Raw genomic sequence first — 23,993 nt, forward strand, 5'->3', positions numbered from 1 at the left:
CTGTGTATTTACATTGTGTATTTTACATTTACCTATTATGTATTTTCTTTTCATGTACGGAATGATCTGTCTGAGTTGCATGCAGAACAATATTTTTCATTGTCCCTCAGTACACGTGACAATAAACCAATCCAATCCATTCAATCCAATTTACTGTCTTCATTCCTGGCTTTGGAAGAGTTTCTTGCCATTTGTTCAAAATCCGTTAGTGACAGGTCTATTCTGTAACAGTTGTTTATCATTACTTCATAATCAGAACCGAGATCGGATTCAGAACTCTCGTCTGACTCTCCATCAAAGTTATTACCATCAGATTCGGACTCCTCTTTCTTATGGTCACTTTCGATCTTGGAATTCTCAGAATCTGGGGCGTCATTCTCCGACCCCCCAGCGGGTCGGAGAATGGCCGTTGGCCGCCGTGAATCCTGCCCCCGCCGGTTGCTGAAGTCTCCGAAGGGAGAAAAGTCAGCGGGGCTAATCCCGGGAACTACAGGCCGGTGAGCCTTACTTCAGTGGTAGGGAAATTACTGGAGAGAATTCTTCGAGACAGGATCTACTCCCATTTGGAAGCAAATGGACGTATTAGTGAGAGGCAGCACGGTTTTGTGAAGGGGAGGTCGTGTCTCACTAACTTGATAGAGTTTTTCGAGGAGGTCACTAGGATGATTGATGCAGGTAGGGCAGTAGATGTTGTCTATATGGACTTCAGTAAGGCCTTTGACAAGGTCCCTCATGGTAGACTAGTACAAAAGGTGAAGTCACACGGGATCAGGGGTGAACTGGCAAGGTGGATACAGAACTGGCTAGGCCATAGAAGGCAGAGGGTAGCAATGGAGGGATGCTTTTCTAATTGGAGGGCTGTGACCAGTGGTGTTCCACAGGGATCAGTGCTGGGACCTTTGCTCTTTGTAGTATATATAAATGATTTGGAGGAAAATGTAACTGGTCTGATTAGTAAGTTTGCAGACGACACAAAGGTTGGTGGAATTGCGGATAGCGATGAGGACTGTCTGAGGATACAGCAGGATTTAGATTGTCTGGAGACTTGGGCGGAGAGATGGCAGATGGAGTTTAACCTGGACAAATGTGAGGTAATGCATTTTGGAAGGGCTAATGCAGGTAGGGAATATACAGTGAATGGTAGAACCCTCAAGAGTATTGAAAGTCAAAGAGATCTAGGAGTACAGGTCCACAGATCACTGAAAGGGGCTACACAGGTGGAGAAGGTAGTCAAGAAGGCATACGGCATGCTTGCCTTCATTGGCCGGGGCATTGAGTATAAGAATTGGCAAGTCATGTTGCAGCTGTATAGAACCTTAGTTAGGCCACACTTGGAGTATAGTGTTCAATTCTGGTCGCCACACTACCAGAAGGATGTGGAGGCTTTAGAGAGGGTGCAGAAGAGATTTACCAGAATGTTGCCTGGTATGGAGGGCATAAGCTATGAGGAGCGATTGAATAAACTCGGTTTGTTCTCACTGGAACGAAGGAGGTTGAGGGGCGACCTGATAGAGGTATACAAAATTATGAGGGGCATAGACAGAGTGGATAGTCAGAGGCTTTTCCCCAGGGTAGAGGGGTCAATTACTAGGGGGCATAGGTTTAAGGTGAGAGGGGCAAAGTTTAGAGTAGATGTACGAGGCAAGTTTTTTACGCAGAGGGTAGTGGGTGCCTGGAACTCACTACCGGAGGAGGTAGTGGAGGCAGGGACGATAGGGACATTTAAGGGGCATCTTGACAAATATATGAATAGGATGGGAATAGAAGGATACGGACCCAGGAAGTGTAGAAGATTGTAGTTTAGTCGGGCAGTATGGTCGGCACGGGCTTGGAGGGCCGAAGGGCCTGTTCCTGTGCTGTACATTTCTTTGTTCTTTGTTCTTTGTTCTTCTGCGCTTTGACCATCCCTTCTGAACATCAGAGCCAGCCATGGTGCCACTGCTCTGGCTGCTGCTGTTTTCCCCTGATAGGCTATCCCCCCCGACAGTATCCAAAGGGGTATATCTGTTCGAGAGGGGGACAACCACAGGGGATTCCTGCACTGACTGCCTGCCCTTTCTGGTGGTCACCCATTTCTCTGCCTGCACCTTGGGTGTGACCACATTTACATAACTGCGACCTATGACGCTTTCCGCCACCTGCATGCTCCTAAGTGCATCCAATTGCTGCTCCAACCGAACCATGCGGTCTGTGAGGAGCTCCAGTTGGGTGCACTTTCTGCAGATGAAGCCACCCGGGACGCTGGAAGCCTCCCGGACCTGCCACATCTCACAGTCAGAGCACAGCACCCCTCTAACTGACACTGCGTCAATTAATTAAAATTAAAATTTGTCTTTTTTTTTAAAAATATATTTTGTTTAATTTCAAAGTTACTGTCAACTATCTGTTTCCTAGCACTAGATTTCTAATAGAAATGCGATAGCTAACTATAGTACTCTCCGATCTCTGGCTTAGATATCCCTCTAAATTATAATTAAGTTATTATGTTGAATTAGTTACCAAATACTCAAATTTTTTTAAAATTTAGGGTAAAATCCCAAACAGCCACTCTGGCCACAGCTTTTCTGTGATGTCACTTCAGTTTCCCCCCCGACACACACAATTTGAAAAAAGGTATAAAAGTAAAAATAAGTAAAAATCACTTACTTACCTTCTTACCTTCTGAGTGTCTTAGATGTTCTCAGGTTCTCTCGCTGACAGAGACTGCTCCTCCACCTCCGAACCTTGACCTGCACAATGCTAATAATATAATAATAATATATGGCACTTACCTTCTCCAGTAAGAGGGTTTCAGTTGCCCCTTTATCCCTTTGGCTACATTAGTTGAGGAAAATGGGGTGATCTTCCCCTTCGATAATAACTGGGCTATCTCTCATCTAACTCACTCATAACATCCGCCCCCACAGCAATGTTAACCCCAGGTCTCCTCAGTCCATTTAAAGCTCCAATTTGATCTGTAGTATTCTCTACTTTTGTTCCCTTTTCGCAATCCTCCTTAAGAACTCCTACCAGTGCCATGGGTTTTCCTTGCAACTTCCAACATGCCGAACGAACATGTCCTACCTTGTTGCAATGGCATCACCTAAGTTTCCGTCTCTCACCTTCCCCTTCAATAAATTTCCTGTGTGGTCTGAGGGAATCTAAGAGCATTCCCTGCTATCCATTCTTTACTTTGACTATCTGCCTTACTTTCACTCTCCCACTTACTATCCTTTTCAAAATTATGAGGGCGATGGAACAAAGGTTTAAATTTATGGATTAGCTCATTAACGGCAGCCATGATTGCTGCTTGCCGAGCAGTCTTCACCCTTGGTCTTCAACATGCGTTCTTATTAGAGAACTCTCTCAATACTGACCCTCCGACAGTGCAGCACTCCCTCAGTACTGACCCTCTGACAGTGCAGCACTCTCTCAATACTGACCCTCCGACAGTGCAGCACTCACTCAGTCCTGACCCTCTGACAGTGCAGCACTCCCTCAGTGCTAACCCTCTGACAGTACAGCACGCCCTCAGTACTGATCCTCTGACAGTGCAGCACTCCCTCAGTACTGACCCTCCGACAGTGCAGCACTCCATCAGTGCTGACCCTCTGACAGTGCAGCACCCCCTCAGTACTGACCCTGACAGTGCAGCACTCCCTCAGTGCTGACCCTCTGACAGTGCAGCACTCCCTCAGTACTGACCCTGACAGTGCAGCACTTCCTCAGTACTGACCCTCCGACAGTACAGCACTCCCTCAGTACTGACCCTCCGACAGTGCAGCACTCCCTCAGTACTGACCCTGACAGTGCAGCACTTCCTCAGTACTGACCCTCCGACAGTACAGCACTCCCTCAGTACTGACCCTCCGACAGTGCAGACCTCCCAGTACCGATCCTCTAACAATGCAGCACTCTCTCAGTACTGACCCTCTGACACTGCAGCACTCTCTCAGTACTGACCCTCCGACAGTGCAGCAATCTGTCAGTACTGACCCTCCAACAGTGCAGCACTTCTCAGTACTGACCCTCCGACAGTGCAGCACTCTCAGTACTGACCTTCCGACAGTGCAGCACTCCCTCAGTACTGACCCTCCGACAGTGCGGCACTCCCAGTCCTGATGCTCGAACAGTGCAGCACTCCCTCAGTACTAACCCTCCGACAGCACAGCAGTCCCTCAGTACTGACCCTCCGACAGTACAGCACTCCCTCAGTACTGACCCTCCGACAGTGCAGTACTCCATCAGTGCTGTCCCTCTGACAGTGCAGCACTCCCTCAGTACTGACCCTGACAGTGCAGCACTCCCTCAGTACTGACCCTCCGACAGTACAGCACGTCCTCAGTACTGACCCTCCGACAGTACAGCACTCCCTCAGTACTGACCCTCCGACAGTGCAACACGCCCTCAGTACTGACCGACCGTGCAGCACTCCCTCAGTACTGACCCTCTGACAGTGCAGCACTCCCTCAGTACTGACCCTCTGACAGTGCAGCAGTCCCTCAGTACTGACCCTCCGACAGTGCAGCACTCTCAGTCCTGATCCTCGAACAGTGCAGCACTCCCTCAGTACTGACCCTCCGACAGTGCAGCACTCTCTCAGTACTGACCCTCCGACAGTGCAACACTCCCTCAGTACTGACACTCCGACAGTGCAGCACTCCCTCAGTCCTGACTCTCCGACAGTGCAGCACTCCCTCAGTACTGACCCTCCGACAGTGCAGCACTCTCAGTACTGACCCTCCGACAGTGCAGCACTCCCTCAGTACTGACCCTCCTACAGTGCAGCACTCCCTCAGTACTGAACCTGACAGCGCAGCATTCGCTCAGTACTAACCCTCTTAACAGTGCAGCACTCTTTCACTTCTGACCCTTCGACAGTGCAGCACTTCCTCCGTACTAACTCTCAACAATGCAGCACTCCCTCAGTACTGACCCTCCAACTGTGCGGCACTCCCTCAGTAGTGGCCCTCTGATAATGCAGCACTCCCTCAATACTGACCCTCCATCAGTGCAGTATTACCTCAGTCCCAACTCCTGGCACTGCAGAGCGCCCTGATTATTGACTCTTGCGTCGCTCCAATAGCATCGCAGCACGGTAGCATTGTGGATAGCACAATTGCTTCACAGCTACAGGGTCCCAGGTTCGATTCCGGCTTGGGTCACTGTCTGTGCGGAGTCTGCACATCCTCCCCGTGTGTGCGTGGGTTTTCTCCGGGTGCTCCGGTTTCCTCCCACAGTCCAAAGATGTGCAGGTTAGGTTGATTGGCCACGATAAATTGCCCTGGTGTCCAAAATTGCCCTGAGTGTTGGGTGGGGTTACTGGGTTATGGGGATAGGGTGGAGGTGTTGACCTTGGGTAGGGTGCTCTTTCCAAGAGCCGGTGCAGACTTGATGGGCTGAATGGCCTCCTTCTGCACTGTAAATTCTATGATAATCTAAGAGTTATGCCCTCCAACAATGCAGTACACTTCCAGTACTGTCCTCTGACAGTGCGGCACTGCTGGATTTATTTCGATATAGGGCTGTGGGGAGTGCGGCAGAGATTAGTTTGGGATTAATATATGGTTATAGGGAGAGATCGAGGCAGTAAGGTTAGTTTCTGATCGAAAAGGACCTGTAGGATGAGAATGTGGCAGTAGGATTAGATTGAGATTGATAAATGGAGATAGTGGGGACGTGGGATTAGTTTGGCATTGATACAAAGCTATGGGGTGAGAATGGGGCAGGGAGATTAGTTTGTGATTGAAACAAGGCAATGGAAGACAGTGGGATTAGTTTGGGATTGATACAAGGCTATGTGAAGAGAACCGGACAGGGGGATTAGTTTGGAATTGCAACAGGGCTATGGGGAGACAGTGGGATTAGTTTGGGATTGAAACAAGGCAATGGAAGACAGTGGGATTAGTTTGGGATTGATACAAGGCTATGTGAAGAGAACCGGACAGGGGGATTAGTTTGGAATTGCAACAGGGCTATGGGGAGACAGTGGGATTAGTTTGGAATTGCAACAGGGCTATGGGTAGACAGTGGGATTAGTTTGAAATTGAAAAGGCTAAGGCTCTGGGGATAGAGTGGGCAGTGGGATTAGTTTGGGAGCGATATAGAACTATGGAGAGTGGTGCAGCCGGATTAGTTTGGGATTGATACAAGGTATTGGGGAGACACTCGGATTGATATAAAGCTGTGGGTAGAGAACTGGAGTGGGATTAGTTTGGAATTGCAACAGGGCTATGGGGAGACAGTGGGATTAGTTTGGAATTGCAACAAGGCTATGGGGAGAGTGGGATTAGTTTGGGATTGTTATAAAATCCCGGGGAGAAAGTGGGACAGTGGGATTAGTTTGCGATTGAAACAGGGCTATGGGGAGACAGTGGGATTAATACAAGACTCCGGGGAAGAAGCGGGTCTAGTTTGTGATTGAAACAGGGCTATGGGGAGACAGCAGGATTAGTTTGGGATTGATACAAGGCTCTGAGGAGAGAGCTAGACAGTGGGATTAGTTTGGGATTGAAACTAGGCTATGAGGAGACAGTGGGATTAGTTTGGGATTGATATAACTCTCCGCGGAGAGCGCAGGCAGTGGGATTAGTTTGGGATTCATATAAAAGCTATGGAGTAGTGCAGTGGGATTAATTTGGGATTGATATAAAACTAATAAGTGGGATTAGTTTGGGATTGATACAGGGCTATGGGGAGACAGTGGAATTAGTTTGGGATTGATATAAGGCTATGCGATAAGAACTGGATAGTGGGATTAGTTTGGGATCAATACAGGCCTATGGGGAGAGAGTGGGCAGTGGGATTAATACAGGGCTATGGGGAGAGCTGGACAATGGGATGAGTTTGGGATCGATACAGGGCTATGGGGAGAGCTGGACAGTGGGATCAGTTTGGGATCGAGACCGGGGTCCGGGAACAGGGCAGGCTGTGGGATTAGATTGGGATGATACAGGGCTATGAAATGAAATGAAATGAAAATCACTTGTCACAAATAGGCTTCAAATGATGTTACTGTGAAAAGCCCCTAGTCGCCACATTCCAGCGCCTGTTCGGGGAGGCTGGTACGGGAATTGAACCCGCGCTGCTGGCCTTGTTCTGCTTTACAAGAGAGCGGGACAGTGGGATTAATACAAGGTTCCGGGGAGAAAGCAGTCACTGGGATTAGTACAGTGCTCCAGGGAAAGAGCGTGATAGTGGGAGTAGTTTGGAATTAATACAGGACTCTAGGGAGAGAGCAGGCACTGGGATTTGTTTGGGATGAATACAGGACTCCGGATAGAGAGCGGGATAGTGGGATTGGTTTGATATTGCTCTAATATTGATCCAGCTTGTGCTCCAAGGCTGTATCCAGTGGGATGAATGTTGTGCCAAAGGAAAGTGTGCATCTTACAATGATCAGCATGCAGCAGATGCTAATGCAAAACTGACTGCAAACAGCAACGGGCAGCAGAGTTGGAAAATCAAGTTTATTGCTAAAGACAATTAACATACAAAACGAATCCTCTAAGAAATGCAGTCAGCTGAATAAGCCCCTCCCCACAGTCCTAGCCACACACCATCTTCCCTGACAGAGTGATCTGTTCTGATGCTGTTACAGACACAGCCCAGGGCTGCAGCACCATGACTGGAGTTAGTCTCACACAGCGGGCATGGAACCCGGTTCCAGCTGCCCCCAGCATGACAGTTCCTAAAGACCTCAATGCCCCCAAACTTGCCATCCTTGTCCAGTCTGATCCACAGTGCTTGTGGGCAAATGATTGGCATCACATTCAATAGGCCACATGCACAGCCAATCAAGTACCCACTTCATACCCACACTGAGGACCCTCTTCCAAGAGAGAGCAGGGAATGCTCCACCTTGAGCCAGCGTCCATTATTCCTGGGAAGGACCTACTCCTGCGCCGTGCTGGGGTTGAAGATCTTGGCAAGAAGTGTGACGTTGGACTGAGATTTCCTGTGATGTTCCGCTATCGTCCCGAGCTCCCTGGCCTTGCTCCGGAGGCCGGCAGCCTTGCTGGCCTGGATCTCTGTCTCGGTTGCTCGCTGCTGGAAGTGCCAGTGCTTCTCTTCCCATTCTTGCCCCTTCTTCTTCTTCACTTCCTGCAGCTTCTCCAGGCCTTTACTCTTCTCCACATTCTGGAGGAAGAAGTTAGTCTCGCGTTTGGCCTGGGAGACTTCTGCCCGCATCCTCTGTCGATGAACCAGCTTCTCGTAAGCAAGACGCTCACTCAGGTGAGTCCACTTGAAGCGGTGCAGGTACTGTCAGGAACAGAAACACACAAGACAGTCAGTAACGGTGCAGCTAGACCCTGCCATTCAAACCCCAAAATAAAGGAGTTCAATATCAGGGAGAAGCTCTCTACCCTGGAACTGGTTACAAATATAAGACTGAATCTGGCTAGATAAATACCACATTAACAAAACAGGCTGTCATTTCAGTGCAAATCAGTGAGTTCAGGGGAGGGAAAAATATACTGGGAGTTTCAAATCTGGTTGATTTACACAACACCAATGTTTGCTTTACACAGAGGATCTGGGCCTTAGATAAGGATTAGCAAGCTCACCACGCTGCAGAAAAACTCCCCTTTAGACAGTATCTTGAACCCATGCGAAAGGAACTGACACTGAGCCATAGAAATAATATTCAGGCAGGTGACCAAAACCTTTGTCAAAATGTTAGATTTGAAAGGAGGTGAAGAGGCACAGAGGATTCCCATTCCCACTGTGGAGCTGAAAGAGATAGGAAGGGTGAGGTCATAGAAGTATTTGAAAACAAAGACGCAAATTATAAAATCAAGACCCTGCCATTCAAACCCCAAAATAAAGGAGTTCAAAATTAATCTAATTGGAAATTAGACTCACCCAAATAGGAAACATGTGCGGGGGGGGGGGGGGGGGGGGGGGCAGCACGGTGGTTAGCACTGCTGCCTCACAGCGCCAGGGATGTGGGTTCAATTCCGACCTCGGGTGACTGTGTGTTGTACGTTCTCCCCGTGTCAGCGTGGGTTTCATCCGGGTGCTCTGGATTCCACCCACAGTCCAAAGATGTGCAGGTTAGGTGCGGTTGTGGGGTTAGAGAGGGAGCAGGGGAGTAGGGTGCTCTTTCAGAGGGTAGGTGCAGACTCGGGCCGAATGGCCTCCTTCAGTACTGTAGGAATTCTATGGTTCTAAGAATCTAGGATGGGGTCGTGTTGATCGTGGGTGCTCGGTGGGAGGCCGGTCGGGAGAGACTGGAGTAGTCAAGTGTGTGAGAAATGAGGATTAGATAGGATTTAGAACACATAATGGGGAGGATGTAGCACAGAGGTAATGTCACTTGAAAAATAATAATGTTCGGGGGATAGGAGTTCAAATCCCACCATAGTGGAGCCCGAATTCAATTAATAAAAATATGGAATTAAAAGCTCTTTTCAGTAATGATGACCGTGAAACCATTGTCGATTGTCGCAAAAACCACCTGGTTCACGAATGTCCTTTAGGGAAGGAAATCTGCCATCCTCACCTGGTCTGGCCTACATGTGACTCCAGACCCACAGCAATGTGGTTGACTTTTACCTGTCTCTGAAATGGCCGAGCTCAGTTCAAGGGCAAGTAGGGCTGGTCAGCAGAGGCTGGTCTTGCCAGCGACACCCACACCCCAGGACAGAATGAAGAAAAATTAATAGATTTTTTGTTAGATAATAGAAGTAGACTAATGAATAAGGTCAAAGCACGAGGCTAGTGGGTGCCTGGAACTCGCTGCCGGAGGAGGTGGTGGAAGCAGGTATGATAGTGACGTTTAAGTGGCATCTTAACAAATACAGAATACGATGGGAACAGAGGGATACGGACCCCAGAAGTGTAAAAGATTTTAGTTCAGACGGGCAGCATGGTCGGCGCAGGCTTGGAGGGCCAAGGGCATGTTCCTCTGCTGTACATTTCTTTCCACTTTTTATTCATGTGGAGTTGGGGGATAAGTGACAGATTAGATAGCTCAATGGCTTCAAGACAGAAAGCAGAGAGATTTGTTCACTGAATTTAAATTCCCCTGCTTCCATGGTGGGATTTGAACCTATGCCCCCAGAGCATTAGCCTGGGCCTGATTAGTCAAAGTTTCACAGTACTGAAAGAGGCCCTTCAGCCCATCGCATCTGCACTGGCAATCAAGCACCAACTGTTTTAATCCAATTTTCCAGTACTTGGTCCGTAGCCTAGTATGCTATGACACTTCAAGGGCTCATCTAAATACTTCTTAAATGTGACAATTCCTGCCTTGACCAGACTTTCAGACAGCGAGTTCCAGATTCCCACCACCTTGTGGGTGAAAAGGTTTTCACCCAAATACCCTCTAAATTTCCTGCCCTTACCTTAAATCTATGCCCCTGGTATTGATCCCTCTCAGGTAAAATTTCCTTCCTATGCACCCTATCTACATCCCTCATAACTGTGCTGGTCCAGTGGGATTACCCTTCTGCCAGCATCTCCCATCTTTCTTTTTAAATTTGAAGTTATTTAATTCTCTTGCGCCCCAGCATTTGTTTTCAGCTTTCCATTGTCCTTTATGTGAAGATGTACTTCCTCACATCTCCTTTGACTGGCCCAGCTCGAATTTTGTTCTGGATTTCACCAAAAGGGAATCATTTCTCTCTACGACCGTACAGTTTAATTTTGTCATCTTAAACCTTTCAGTAAAACTACCCCTTAAATCGATACTCCGGGGAAAATAAGCCCAGACATTGCAGCCTGCCCTCCTAATTTCATTCTTTAGACTGGTTCTGAATCTGCACTGCACACCTCCAAGACCCTCATATCCTTCCTGAGGACCGAGATGGATCTGTCCAGTGCTCTCTCTACAGCTGTGACATAAATCCATCTGAGATAAAACAGTCCATGAGCTCTTTTTTAGTAGTTTTCACTGGCTGCTCACGCCGTCTGCTTGGATCCCAAAATCCCTCTCCAAATCTCTGTTATGTGTTCACAGATGTGGGCATCAGTCGCCGGTCAGCCTTTATTGCCAGTTGGTAACTGCCTTGAGAAGGTGGTGGTGACCCTCGGAGTGACTTGCTGGACCATTTCAGAGTGAACTGATGAGTCACGCAAATTGGAATGTGTCTGGAGTCACAGGTAGGCCAGGTCGGTAAGGGATACATGATTCTGTTCACTGAAAGTTACTCTTAACCAAGGTAGGATTTTACATCAATCCAGTCGCTCCATGGGCATCATAATTGAGACCAGTTTATAATTCGGATTTGTTTAATTGACTGCATTTAAATTCCACATTTGCAATGAAGGCATCACTCTGGACAACTGCATTAAAATCCAGTAAAATAACCAAACTTTATCTCCCTCACCTTAATGTTCCACAGGTCATCGTGGAACCGGCTGCGTTTGCGGGTTCCGATCGGAGCGTTGTGGAGACTTGCGGCCACCCTTTTGGCTACAGCCTTGTTCTGGAACTCGACCCAACCCTCGGTGAAGCTCTTCCCCCGTCTCTTGCCATTTTTCTTCCCCCGGGACCCCCGAGTACCTGTAAAAACAGATTAAAGCCCGTGAAAGCCAGGGACAGACTCGTGCGGTGCTTCAACTTTCACCCATCCCCAATAAAGAACTGTTGGAAAGGCAAGAAGGGGTTCGGGGAACATGTCTAGACAGGGAGAGAGGGGATGTAGAATCATTGAATTTACAGAGCAGGAGGCCTTTAGACCTATCGCGTTGAACACTGGCGCCTGAAAGAAAACCACACCTAAGACCACACACGGTAGGGCAATGGTTAGCGGGGGGAGGAAGAGAGAGACCGGACCGGGGGGGGGGGGGGGGGAAGAGAAGAGATCGGGGGGGGGGGGGAAAAAGAGAAGAGATCGGGGGGGGGGGGAAAAAGAGAAGAGATCGGGGGGGGGGGGAAAAAAGAGAAGAGATCGGGGGTGGGGGGAAAAAGAGAAGAGATCGGGGGGGGGGAAAGAGAAGAGATCGGGGGGGGGGGGGGGGGGGGAGGAGAGAAGAGGAGGGAACGGGGCGGGGGGGGGAGGGAACGGGGCGGGGGGGGGAGGGAACGGGGCGGGGGGGGGAGGGAACGGGGCGGGGGGGGGAGGGAACGGGGCGGGGGGGGGAGGGAACGGGGCGGGGGGGGAGGGAACGGGGCGGGGGGGGGAGGGAACGGGGCGGGGGGGGGAGGGAACGGGGCGGGGGGGGAGGGAACGGGGCGGGGGGGGAGGGAACGGGGCGGGGGGGGGGAGGGAACGGGGCGGGGGGGGGAGGGAACGGGGCGGGGGGGGGAGGGAACGGGGCGGGGGGGGGAGGGAACGGGGCGGGGGGGGGAGGGAACGGGGCGGGGGGGGGAGGGAACGGGGCGGGGGGGGGAGAACGGGGGGGGGGGGGGGGGGAGAACGGGGGGGGGGGGAGAACGGGGGGGGGGGGAGAACGGGGGGGGGGGGGGAGAACGGGGGGGGGGGGGGAGAACGGGGGAGAACGGGGGGGGGGGGGGGAGAACGGGGGGGGGGGAGAACCGGGGGGGGGGGGGGGAGAACCGGGGGGGGGGGGGGGGAGAACCGGGGGGGGGGGGGGAGAACCGGGGGGGGGGGGGGGAGGGGGGAGAACCGGGGGGGGGGGGGGGGAGAACCGGGGGGGGGGGGGGAGAACCGGGGGGGGGGGGGGGGAGAACCGGGGGGGGGGGGGGGAGAACCGGGGGGGGGGGGGAGAACCGGGGGGGGGGGGGGAGAACGGGGGGGGGGGGGGGGAGAACGGGGGGGGGGGGGGAGAACGGGGGGGGGGGGAGAAGGGGGGGGGGGGGGGAAGAGAACGGGGGGGGGGGGGAAGAGAACGGGGGGGGGGGGGGGAAGAGAACGGGGGGGGGGGGGGGGAGAACGGGGGGGGGGGGGGGAAGAACGGGGGGGGGGGGGGGGGAGAACGGGGGGGGGGGGGGGGAGAACGGGGGGGGGGGGGGGGAGAACGGGGGGGGGCTCTCACTCACCGGGCCGCCGCCGGCGGTCCTCGGCCTCCTGCAGGAAAACTCTACCGACCTCCCCGAAAGTCGTCATAATTTTCCGGAGATGTCCAGGCCGCAGCCCCGGGGGAATAAACCCGAAATACAGAACACCCGGGAGAGGAGCCCGGGACTGGGGGGAGCCCGAATCCAGCCCGGGGACCGAGGCCTCGCAATCACCACAACCCGGATCCGCCATTGGAGAGAAACCGCGGAGTCTGAACAGAGAGAAACCCCGGAACCGGAATCAGGAGAGACCCCGGAGCCTGCAGAAGCCAGGTATTTCCAATACAACTAGTGTCGGTAAAAGATAGCTGTTTAAATACTCATTTTAAAAATGAGAATTTTAGCACACATAAATTCAGGACTTCAACATGATACATGAAACAGCATAAAATTCCATCATAGATTATAACAGCACAGTTGCTAAACAATTTGACACTGCTTGTGCTAATTGTCAAGGGCAAGGACTGAATACCATAGCAACATGAAGGCACCATTGTCCACAATGCAGATTTATTATTGCGATGGCCAGAATCTGAATGGAGAGAAACCCCGGAGCCGGAATTGGGAGAAACCGCGGAGATGGAATAGAGAGAAACTCCGCAGCCGGAATTAAGAGAAACTGCGGAGTCTGATAGCGAGAAACCATGGAGCTGGAATGGAGAGACAGCCGCAGACGGAATAGAGAGAAACCCCGGAGTCTGGATAGAGAGAAACTCGGGAGTCTGAATGGAGAGAAACCCCGGAGTCTGAACAGTGAGAAATCCCAGAGTCTGAATAGAGAGCAGCATGTTAGCACAGTGGTTAGCACAGTTGCTTCACAGCTCCAGGGTCCCAGGTTCGATTCCCGGCTTCGATCACTGTCTGTATGGAGTCTGCACGTTCTCCCCATGTCTGTGTGGGTTTCCTCCGGGTGCTCCAGTTTCCTCCCACAGTCCTAAGATGTGCAGGTTTGGTGGATTGGCCATGATAAATTGCCCTTAGTGTCCAAAAAGGTTAAGTGGGGTTACTGGGTTACAAGGATAGGATGGGGGTGTGGGGGGGTGGACTTGGGTAGGTTGCTCTTTCCCAGGGCCGGTGCAGACTCAATGGGCCAAATGGCCTCCTTCAGCACTGTAAATTCTATGATTGTATGAGAGAAACCCCGGTGTCTGAATAGAGAAGAATCCCGGAGACGGAATTCAGAAAAACCTTGGAGCCGGGATTGAGAGTAACCCCGGAATCTGAATAGGAGAGAAACCCTGGAGTCTGAATAGACAGAAACCCCAGATCCGGGATTGAGAGAAACCCCAGAGCCGGGATGGAGAGAAACTTGGGAGCCGGAATAAGAGAAACCCCGGAGTCTGAATGGAGAGAAACCCCGGACTGGAATTGAGAAAAACCCCGGAGTCTGAATAGAGGGGAAACCCCGGAGTCTGCATGGAGATAAACCCCGGAGCCGGGATTGAGAGAAACCCCGGAGTCTGAATAGAGAGAAACCCTGGAGTCTGAATGGAGATAAACCCCGGAGTCTGAATGGAGAGAAACCCCGGAGTCTGAATAGAGAGAAACCCCAGAGTCTGAATGGAGAGAAACCCTGGAGTCTGAATGGAGATAAACCCCGGAGTCTGAATGGAGATAAACCCCGGAGTCTGAATGGAGAGAAACCCCGGAGCCTGAATTGAGAGAAACCCCGGAGTCTGAATAGAGAGAAACCCTGGAGTCTGAATGGAGAGAAACCCCAGAGTCGGAATGGAGAGAAACCCCGGAGTCTGAATGGAGAGAAACCCCGGAATCTGAATAGAGAGAAACCCCGGTGCCGGAATTGAGAGAAACCCCGGAGCCGGAATTGAGAGAAACCCCGGAGTCTGAATGGAGAGAAACCCTGGAGTCTGAATAGACAGAAACCCCAGATCCGGGATTGAGAGAAACCCCAGAGCCGGGATGGAGAGAAACTTGGGAGCCGGAATAAGAGAAACCCCGGAGTCTGAATGGAGAGAAACCCCGGACTGGAATTGAGAAAAACCCCGGAGTCTGAATAGAGGGGAAACCCCGGAGTCTGCATGGAGATAAACCCCGGAGCCGGGATTGAGAGAAACCCCGGAGTCTGAATAGAGAGAAACCCTGGAGTCTGAATGGAGATAAACCCCGGAGTCTGAATGGAGAGAAACCCCGGAGTCTGAATAGAGAGAAACCCCAGAGTCTGAATGGAGAGAAACCCTGGAGTCTGAATGGAGATAAACCCCGGAGTCTGAATGGAGATAAACCCCGGAGTCTGAATGGAGAGAAACCCCGGAGCCTGAATTGAGAGAAACCCCGGAGTCTGAATAGAGAGAAACCCTGGAGTCTGAATGGAGAGAAACCCCAGAGTCGGAATGGAGAGAAACCCCGGAGTCTGAATGGAGAGAAACCCCGGAATCTGAATAGAGAGAAACCCCGGTGCCGGAATTGAGAGAAACCCCGGAGCCGGAATTGAGAGAAACCCCGGAGTCTGAATGGAGAGAAACCCCGGAGTCTGAATAGAGAGAAACCCTGGAGTCTGGAGAGAGAGAAACCCCGGACCGGAATTAAGAGAAACCCCGGAGTCTGAGTAGAGGGAAACCCTGGAGCCTGAATAGAGAGAAACCCCGGTGTCTGAATAGACCGAAACCCCAGAGCCGGTATCCAGAGAAACCCGGGTCGGAATAAACAGAAACCACGGAGTCTGAATGAGGAAAAACCCCGGACGGGATAGAGAAACCCCGGAATCTGAATAGAGGGAAATCCCGGAGTCTGAATGGAGGGAAACCTGGGAGCCGGCATAGAGAGAAACCCCGGAGTCTGAATAGACAAAAACCCCGGAGCTGGGATTGAGAGAAACCCCGGAGTCTGAATAGAGAGAAACCCCAGAGCCGGAATAGAGAAAAACCCCAGAGTCGGAATTGACAGAAACCCCGGAGCGGGAGAAACCCGGAGTCTGACTAGAGAGAAACCCCGGAGCCGGAATTCGGAGAAACCCCGGATCCGGAATGGAGAGAAACTCTGGAGCCAGAATTAAGAGAAACTGCGGAGTCTGAAAGAGAGAAACCACGGAGCCGGAATTGAGAGAAACTCCGCAGACGGAGTAGAGAGAAACCCCGGAGTCTGGATAGACTGAAACTCCGGAGTCTGAATGGAGAGAAACCGCAGAGTCTGAACAGTGAGAAATCCCAGAGTCTGAATAGAGAGCCGCACGTTAGCACAGTGGTTAGCACAGTTGCTTCACAGCTCCAGGGTCCCAGGTTCGATTCCCGGCTTGGATCACTGTCTGTGCGGAGTCTGCACATTCTCCCCATGTCTGTGTGGGTTTCCTCCGGGTGCTCCAATTTCCTCCCGCAGTCCTAAGATGTGCAGGTTAGGTGGATTGGCCAGGCTAAATTGCCCTTAGTGTCCAAAAAGGTTAAGTGGGGTTACTGGGTTATGGGGATAGGATGGGGGTGTGGGGAGGTGGACTTGGGTAGGTTGCTCTTTCCCAGGGCCGGTGCAGACTCAATGGGCCAAATGGCCTCCTTCAGCACTATAAATTCTATGATTGTATGAGAGAAACCCCGGTGTCTGAATAGAGAAAAATCCCGGAGACGGAATTCAGAAAAACCTTGGAGCCGGGATTGAGAGTAATCCCGGAGCCGGGATGGGAGAAACCCCGGAGTCTGAATGGAGAGAAACCCCGGAATCTGAATAGGAGAGAAACCCCGGAGTCTGAATAGACAGAAACCCCAGAGTCTGAATAGAGAGAAACCCCGGAATCTGAATAGGAGAGAAACCCTGGAGTCTGAATAGACAGAAACCCCAGATCCGGGATTGAGAGAAACCCCGGAGTCTGAATTGACAGAAACGCCAGAGCCGGAATGAAGAGAAACTCCGGAATCTGAATACAGGGAAACCCCAGAGTCTGAATGGAGAGAAACTTGGGAGCCGGAATAAGAGAAACCCCGGAGTCTGAATGGAGAGAAACCCCGGACTGGAATTGAGAAAAACCCCGGAGTCTGAATAGAGGGGAAACCCTGGAGTCAGAATGGAGATAAACCCCGGAGCCGGGATTGAGAGAAACCCCGGAGTCTGGAGAGAGAGAGAAACCCCGGACCGGAATTAAGAGAAACCCCGGAGTCTGAATAGAGAGAAACCCCGGAGTCTGAATTAGAGAGACACCTCTGAGTCTGAATAGAGAAAAACCCCGGAGACGGAATTCAGAGAAACCCCGGAGCCAGGATTGAGAGAAATCCCGGAGCCAGGGTTGGGAGAAACCCCGGAGTCTGAATAGAAAGAAACCCCAGAGCCGCAAAAGAGAGAAACCCCGGAGTCTGAATAGAGAGAAACCCCGGAGTCTGAATAGAGAGAAACCCCGGCGTCTGAAGAGAAAGAAATCCCGGAGTCTGAATAGACAGAAACCCCGGAGTCGGGATTGAGAAAAACCCCGGAGTCTGAATAGAGAGAAACCCCGGAGCCGGAATAGTGTAAAACCCAGGAGTCGGAATAAACAGAAACCCCGGAGCGGGAGACACCCCAGAGTCTGAATAGAGAGAAACCCAGAGCCGGAATTGAAAGAAACCCCGGAGCCGGAATGGAGAGAAACGCCCGAGCCGGAATTCAGAGAAACCCCGGAGTCTGAATAGTGGAAATCTCGGAGTCTGAATAGAGAGCAGCATGGTAGCACAGTGGTTAGCAGAGTGGCTTCTAAGCTCCAGCGTCCCAGGTTCGATTCCCGGCTTGGGTCACTGTCTGTGCGGAGTCTGCACGTTCTCCCCGTGTCTGCGTGGGTTTCCTCCGGGTGCTCCGGTTTCCTGCCACAGTCCAAAGATGTGCAGGTTAGGTGGATTGGCCATGATAAATTGCCCTTAGTATCCAAAAAGGTTAAGTGGAGTTACTATGTTACAGGGATCGGGTGGGTGTGTGGGCTTGTTTAGGTTGCTCTTTCCCAGGGCAGGTGCAGACGCGATGGGCCATATGGCCTCCTTCAGCACTGTAAATTCTATGATTCTGTGAGAGAAACCCCGGAGTCTGAATAGAGAGAACGCCGGAGTCGGGCTGGAGAGAAGCCCCGGAGCCGGAATTCAGAGAAACCCGAGGCCGGAGTAGACAGGAACCCCGGAGTCTAAATGGAGAGAAACCCCGGAGCCGGAATTAAGAGAAACCCCGGAGTCTGAATAGAGAGAACGCCGGAGTTGGGCTGGAGAGAAGCCCCGGAGCCGGAATTCAGAGAAACCCGGGGCCGGAGTAGACAGGAAGCCCGGAGTCTAAATGGAGAGAAACCCCGGAGCCAGAATTAAGGGAAACCCCGGAGTCTGAATAGAGAGAACGCCGGAGTCGGGATTGAGAGAAACCCAGGAGCCGGAATTCAGAGAAACCCGGGGCCTGAATAGAGAGAAACCCCGGAGTCTGAATAGAGAGAAACCCCAGAGCCGGAATAGAGAAAAACCCCAGAGTCGGAATTGACAGAAACCCCGGAGCGGGAGAAACCTGGAGACTGAATAGAGAGAAACCCCGGAGCCGGAATTGGGAGAAACCCCGGATCCGGAATGGAAAGAAACTCTGGAGCCGGAATTAAGAGAAACTGCGGAGTCTGAAAGAGAGAAACCACGGAGCCGGACTAGAGAGAAACTCCGCAGACGGAATAGAGAGAAACCCCAGAGTCTGGATAGAGAGAAACTCCGGAGTCTGAATGGAGAGAAACCCCGGAGTCTGAACAGTGAGAAATCCCAGAGTCTGAATAGAGAGCAGCATGTTAGCACAGTGGTTAGCACAGTTGCTTCACAGCTCCAGGGTCCCAGGTTCGATTCACGGCTTGGAACACTGTCTGTGCGGAGTCTGCACGTTCTCCCCATATCTGTGTGGGTTTCCTCCGGGTGCTCTGCAGTCCTAAGATGTGCAGGTTAGGTGGATTTGCCAGGCTAAATTGCCCTTAGTGTCCAAAAGGTTTAAGTGGGTTACTGGGTTACAAGGATAGGATGGGGGTGTGGGGGTGTGGATTTGGGTAGGTTGCTCTTTCCCAGGGCCGGTACAGACTCAATGGGCCAAATGGCCTCCTTCAGCACTGTAAATTCTATGATTGTATGAGAGAAACCCCGGTGTCTGAATAGAGAAGAATCCCGGAGACGGAATTCAGAAAAACCTTGGAGCCGGGATTGAGAGTAATCCCGGAGCCGGGATGGGAGAAACCCCAGAGTCTGAATGGAGAGAAACCCCGGAATCTGAATAGGAGAGAAACCCTGGAGTCTGAATAGAGACAAACCCCGGAGTCTGAATAGAAATAAACCCTGGAGTCTGAATAGAGAGAAACCCCAGAGCCAGAATGGAGAGAAACTCCGGAGCCGGAATGGAGAGAAACCCTGGAGTCTGATAGAGAGAAACCCCGGAGTCTGAATAGAGAGAAACCCCGGAGTCTGAATAGTGAGAAACCCGAGAGCAGCAATAGAGAGAAACCCCGGAGTCTGAATAGAGAGAAACCCCGGAGCCGGAATTGCGAGAAACCCCAGAGTCTGAATAGAAAGAAACCCCAGAGACGGAACAGAGAGAAACCCCGAAGTCTGAATAGAGAGAAACCCCAGATCCGGGATTCAGAGAAACCTCGGAGTCTGAATTGAGAGAAACCCCAGAGCCGGAATGGAGAGAAACTCCGGAGCCGGAATCGAGAGAAACCCTGGAGTCTGAATAGTGAGAAACCCTGGACTGGAATTGAGAGAAACCCCAGAGTCTGAATAGAAAGAAACCCCAGATCCGGGATTGAGAGAAACTTCGGAATCTGAATAAAGAGAAACCCCGGAGTCTGAATAGAGAGAAACCCCGGAGTCTGAATTGAGAGAAACCCCAGAGCCGGAATGGAGAGAAATTCCAGAGCCGGAATCGAGAGAAACCCTGGAGTCTGATAGAGAGAAACCCCAGAGTCTGAATAGAGAGAAACCCCGGAGTCTGAATAGAGAGAAACCCCGAAGTCTGAATAGAGAGAAACCCCAAAGTCTGAATAGAGGGAAACCCCGGAGTCTGAATTGAGAGAAACCCCAGAGCCGGAATGGAGAGAAACTCCGGAGCCGGAATCGAGAGAAACCCCGGAGTCTGAATAGAGAGAAACCCCGGAGTCTGAATAGTGAGAAACCCCAGAGCAGCAATAGAGAGAAATCCCGGAGTCTGAATGGAGAGAAACCCCGGAGCCGGAATTGAGAGAAACCCCGGAGTCTGAATAGTGAGAAACCCCAGAGTCTGAATAGAAAGAAACCCCAGAGCCGGAACAGAGAGAAACCCCAGAGCCGGAATGGAGAGAAACTCCGGAGCCGGAATCGAGAGAAATGCCGGAGTCTGAATAGAGAGAAACCCCAGAACAAAGAACAAAGAAATGTACAGCACAGGAACAGGCCCTTCGGCCCTCCAAGCCCATGCCGACCATGCTGCCCGACTAAACTACAATCTTCTACACTTCCTGGGTCCCTCTATTCCCATCCTATTCATGTATTTGTCAAGATGCCCCTTAAATGTCACTATCGTCCCTGCTTCCACCACCTCCTCCGGTAGCGAGTTCCAGGCACCCACTACCCTCTGCGTCAAAAACTTGCCCCGTACATCTACTCTAAACCTTGCCCCTCTCACCTTAAACCTATGCCCCATAGTAATTGACCTCTCTACCCTGGGGAAAAGCCTCTGACTATCCACTCTGTCTATGCCCCTCATAATTTTGTAGACCTCTATCAGGTCTCCCCTCAACCTCCTTCGTTCCAGTGAGAACAAACCGAGTTTATTCAACCGCTCCTCATAGCTAAAGCCCTCCATACCAGGCAACATTCTGGTAAATCTCTTCTGCACCCTCTCTAAAGCCTCCACATCCTTCTGGTAGTGTGGCGACCAGAATTGAACACTATACTCCAAGTGTGGCTTAACTAAGGTTCTATACAGCTGCAACATGACTTGCCAATTCTTACACTCAATGCCCCGGCCAATGAAGGCAAGCATGCCGTATGCCTTCTTGACTACCTTCTCCACCTGTGTTGCCCCTTTCAATGACCTGTGGACCTGTACTCCTAGATCTCTTTGACTTTCAATACTCTTGAGGGTTCTACCATTCACTGTACATTCCCTACCTGCATTAGACCTTCCAAAATGCATGACCTCACATTTGTCCGGATTAAACTCCATCTGCCATCTCTCCGCCCAAGTCTCCAAACAATCTAAATCCTGCTGTATCCTCTAACAGTCCTCATCGCTATCCGCAATTCCACCAACCTTTATGTCGTCTGCAAACTTACTAATCAGACCAGTTAAATTTTCCTCCAACTCATTTATATATACTACAAAGAGCAAAGGTCCCAGCACTGATCCCTGTGGAACACCACTGGTCACAGCCCTCCAATTAGAAAAGCATCCTTCCATTGCTACTCTCTGCTGTCTATGACCTAGCCAGTTCTGTATCCACCTTGCCAGCTCACCCTTGATCCCGTGTGACTTCACCTTTTGTACTAGTCTACCATGAGGGACCTTGTCAAAGGCCTTACTGAAGTCCATATAGACAACATCCACTGCCCTACCTGCATCAATCATATTAGTGACCTCCTCGAAAAACTCTATCAAGTTAGTGAGACACGACCTCCCCTTCACAAAACCAAGCTGCCTCTCACTAATACGTCCATTTGCTTCCAAATGGGAGTAGATCCTGTCTCGAAGAATTCTCTCCAGTAATTTCCCTACCACTGAAGTAAGGCTCACCGGCAGCAATAGAGAGAAACCCCGGAGTCTGAATAGAGAGAAACCCCGCAGTCTGAAGAGGGAGACACCCCGGAGTCTGAATAGAGAGAAACCCCAGAGCAGCAATAGAGAGAAACCCCGGAGACTGAATAGAGAGAAACCCCGCAGTCTGGATAGAGAGAAACCCCGGAGTCTGAATAGAGAAAAACCCCGGAGTCTGAATGGAGAGAATCCCCGAGCCTGAATAGATAAAAAACCTGGAGTTTGAATAGAGAGAAAACCCGGAGTCTGGATAGAGAGAAACCGTCTGAATGGAGAAAAACCCCGGAGTCTGAATAGAGAGAAACCCCGGAGTCTGAATAGAGAGAAACCCCGGAGTCTGAATAGAAACAAACCCCGAAGTCTGAAGAGAAAGAAATCCCGGAGTCTGAATAGAGAGAAACCCCGGAGTCTGAATTGAGAGAAACCCCAGAGTCGGAATGGAGAGAAACCCCGGAGCCGGAATCGAGAGAAACCCTGGAGTCTGATAGAGAGAAACCCCGGAGTCTGAATAGAGAGAAACCCCGGAGTCTGAATAGAGAGAAACCCCGGAGTCTGAATTAGAGAGACACCTCGGAGTCTGAATAGAGAAAAACCCCGGAGACGGAATTCAGAGAAACCCCGGAGCCAGGATTGAGAGAAATCCCGGAGCCAGGATTTGGAGAAACCCCGGAGTCTGAATAGAGAGAAACCCCAGAGCCGGAGTAGAGAAAAAACCCGGAGTCTGAATAGAGAGAAACCCCGGAGCCAGGATTGAGAGAAATCCCGGAGCCAGGATTGGGAGAAACCCGGAGTCTGAATAGAGAGAAACCCCAGAGCAGCAATAGAGAGAAACCCCGGAGTCTGAATTGAGAGAAACCCCAGAGTCGGAATGGAGAGAAACCCCGGAGCCGGAATCGAGAGAAACCCTGGAGTCTGATAGAGAGAAACCCCGGAGTCTGAATAGAGAGAAACCCCGGAGTCTGAATAGAGAGAAACCCCGGAGTCTGAATTAGAGAGACACCTCGGAGTCTGAATAGAGAAAAACCCCGGAGACGGAATTCAGAGAAACCCCGGAGCCAGGATTGAGAGAAATCCCGGAGCCAGGATTTGGAGAAACCCCGGAGTCTGAATAGAGAGAAACCCCAGAGCCGGAGTAGAGAAAAAACCCGGAGTCTGAATAGAGAGAAACCCCGGAGCCAGGATTGAGAGAAATCCCGGAGCCAGGATTGGGAGAAACCCGGAGTCTGAATAGAGAGAAACCCCAGAGCAGCAATAGAGAGAAACCCCGGAGTCTGAATAGAAAGAAACCCCGAAGTCTGAAGAGAAAGAAATCCCGAAGTCTGAAGAGAAAGAAATCCCGGAGTCTGAAGAGAGAGAAACCCCGGAGTCTGAATAGAAAGAAACCCCGAAGTCTGAAGAGAAAGAAATCCCGGAGTCTGAATAGAGAGAAACCCCAGAGTCTGAATTGAGATAATCACCAGAGTCGGAATGGAGAGAAACCCCGGAGCCGGAATCGAGAGAAACCCTGGAGTCTGATAGAGAGAAACCCCAGAGTCTGAATAGAGAGAAACCCCGGAGTCTGAATAGAGAGAAACCCCCGAGTCTGAATAGAGAGAAACCCCGGAGTCTGAATAGAGAGAAACCCCGAAGTCTGAATAGAGAGAAACCCCTGAGTCTGAATGGAGATAAACCCCGGAGCCGGGATTGAGAGAAACCCTGGAGTCTGAATAGAGAGAAGCCCCGGAGTCTGAAGAGAAAGAAATTCCGGAGTCTGAATAGAGAGAAACCCCGGAGTCTGAATTGAGAGAAACCCCAGAGTCGGAATGGAGAGAAACTCCGGAGCCGGAATCGAGAGAAACCCCGGAGTCTGAATAGAGAGAAACCCCGGAGTCTGAATAGTGAGAAACCCCAGAGTCGGAATGGAGAGAAACCCCGAGCCTGAATAGATAAAAAAACCTGGAGTCTGAATAGAGAGAAACCCCGGAGTCTGAATAGAGAGAAACCCCGGAGTCTGAATAGAAACAAACCCCGAAGTCTGAAGAGAAAGAAATCCCGGAGTCTGAATAGAGAGAAACCCCGGAGTCTGAATTGAGAGAAACCCCAGAGTCGGAATGGAGAGAAACCCCGGAGCCGGAATCGAGAGAAACCCTGGAGTCTGATAGAGAGAAACCCCGGAGTCTGAATAGAGAGAAACCCCGGAGTCTGAATAGAGAGAAACCCCGGAGTCTGAATTAGAGAGACACCTCGGAGTCTGAATAGAGAAAAACCCCGGAGACGGAATTCAGAGAAACCCCGGAGCCAGGATTGAGAGAAATCCCGGAGCCAGGATTTGGAGAAACCCCGGAGTCTGAATAGAGAGAAACCC

The 23,993-nt window shown here is 51.2% G+C and overlaps 1 protein-coding gene across 1 annotated transcript; it reads right to left on the reverse strand.

The window, feature by feature from the left end:
- Window positions 1-7,429: 7,429 nt before the first annotated feature.
- abt1 (activator of basal transcription 1) lies at window positions 7,430-13,256 on the reverse strand. Its single transcript, XM_072511795.1, has 3 exons — window positions 12,929-13,256; window positions 11,313-11,488; window positions 7,430-8,241 (listed from the first exon to the last, which is right to left on the reverse strand). The coding sequence occupies exons 1-3, from the start codon at window positions 13,137-13,139 to the stop codon at window positions 7,873-7,875; spliced, it is 756 nt and encodes a 251-aa protein (XP_072367896.1). The 5' UTR covers window positions 13,140-13,256; the 3' UTR covers window positions 7,430-7,872.
- Window positions 13,257-23,993: the final 10,737 nt, after the last annotated feature.

This window comes from Scyliorhinus torazame, chromosome 7 (assembly GCF_047496885.1).
Source record: "Scyliorhinus torazame isolate Kashiwa2021f chromosome 7, sScyTor2.1, whole genome shotgun sequence".
NCBI classification, from domain to species: domain Eukaryota; kingdom Metazoa; phylum Chordata; class Chondrichthyes; order Carcharhiniformes; family Scyliorhinidae; genus Scyliorhinus; species Scyliorhinus torazame.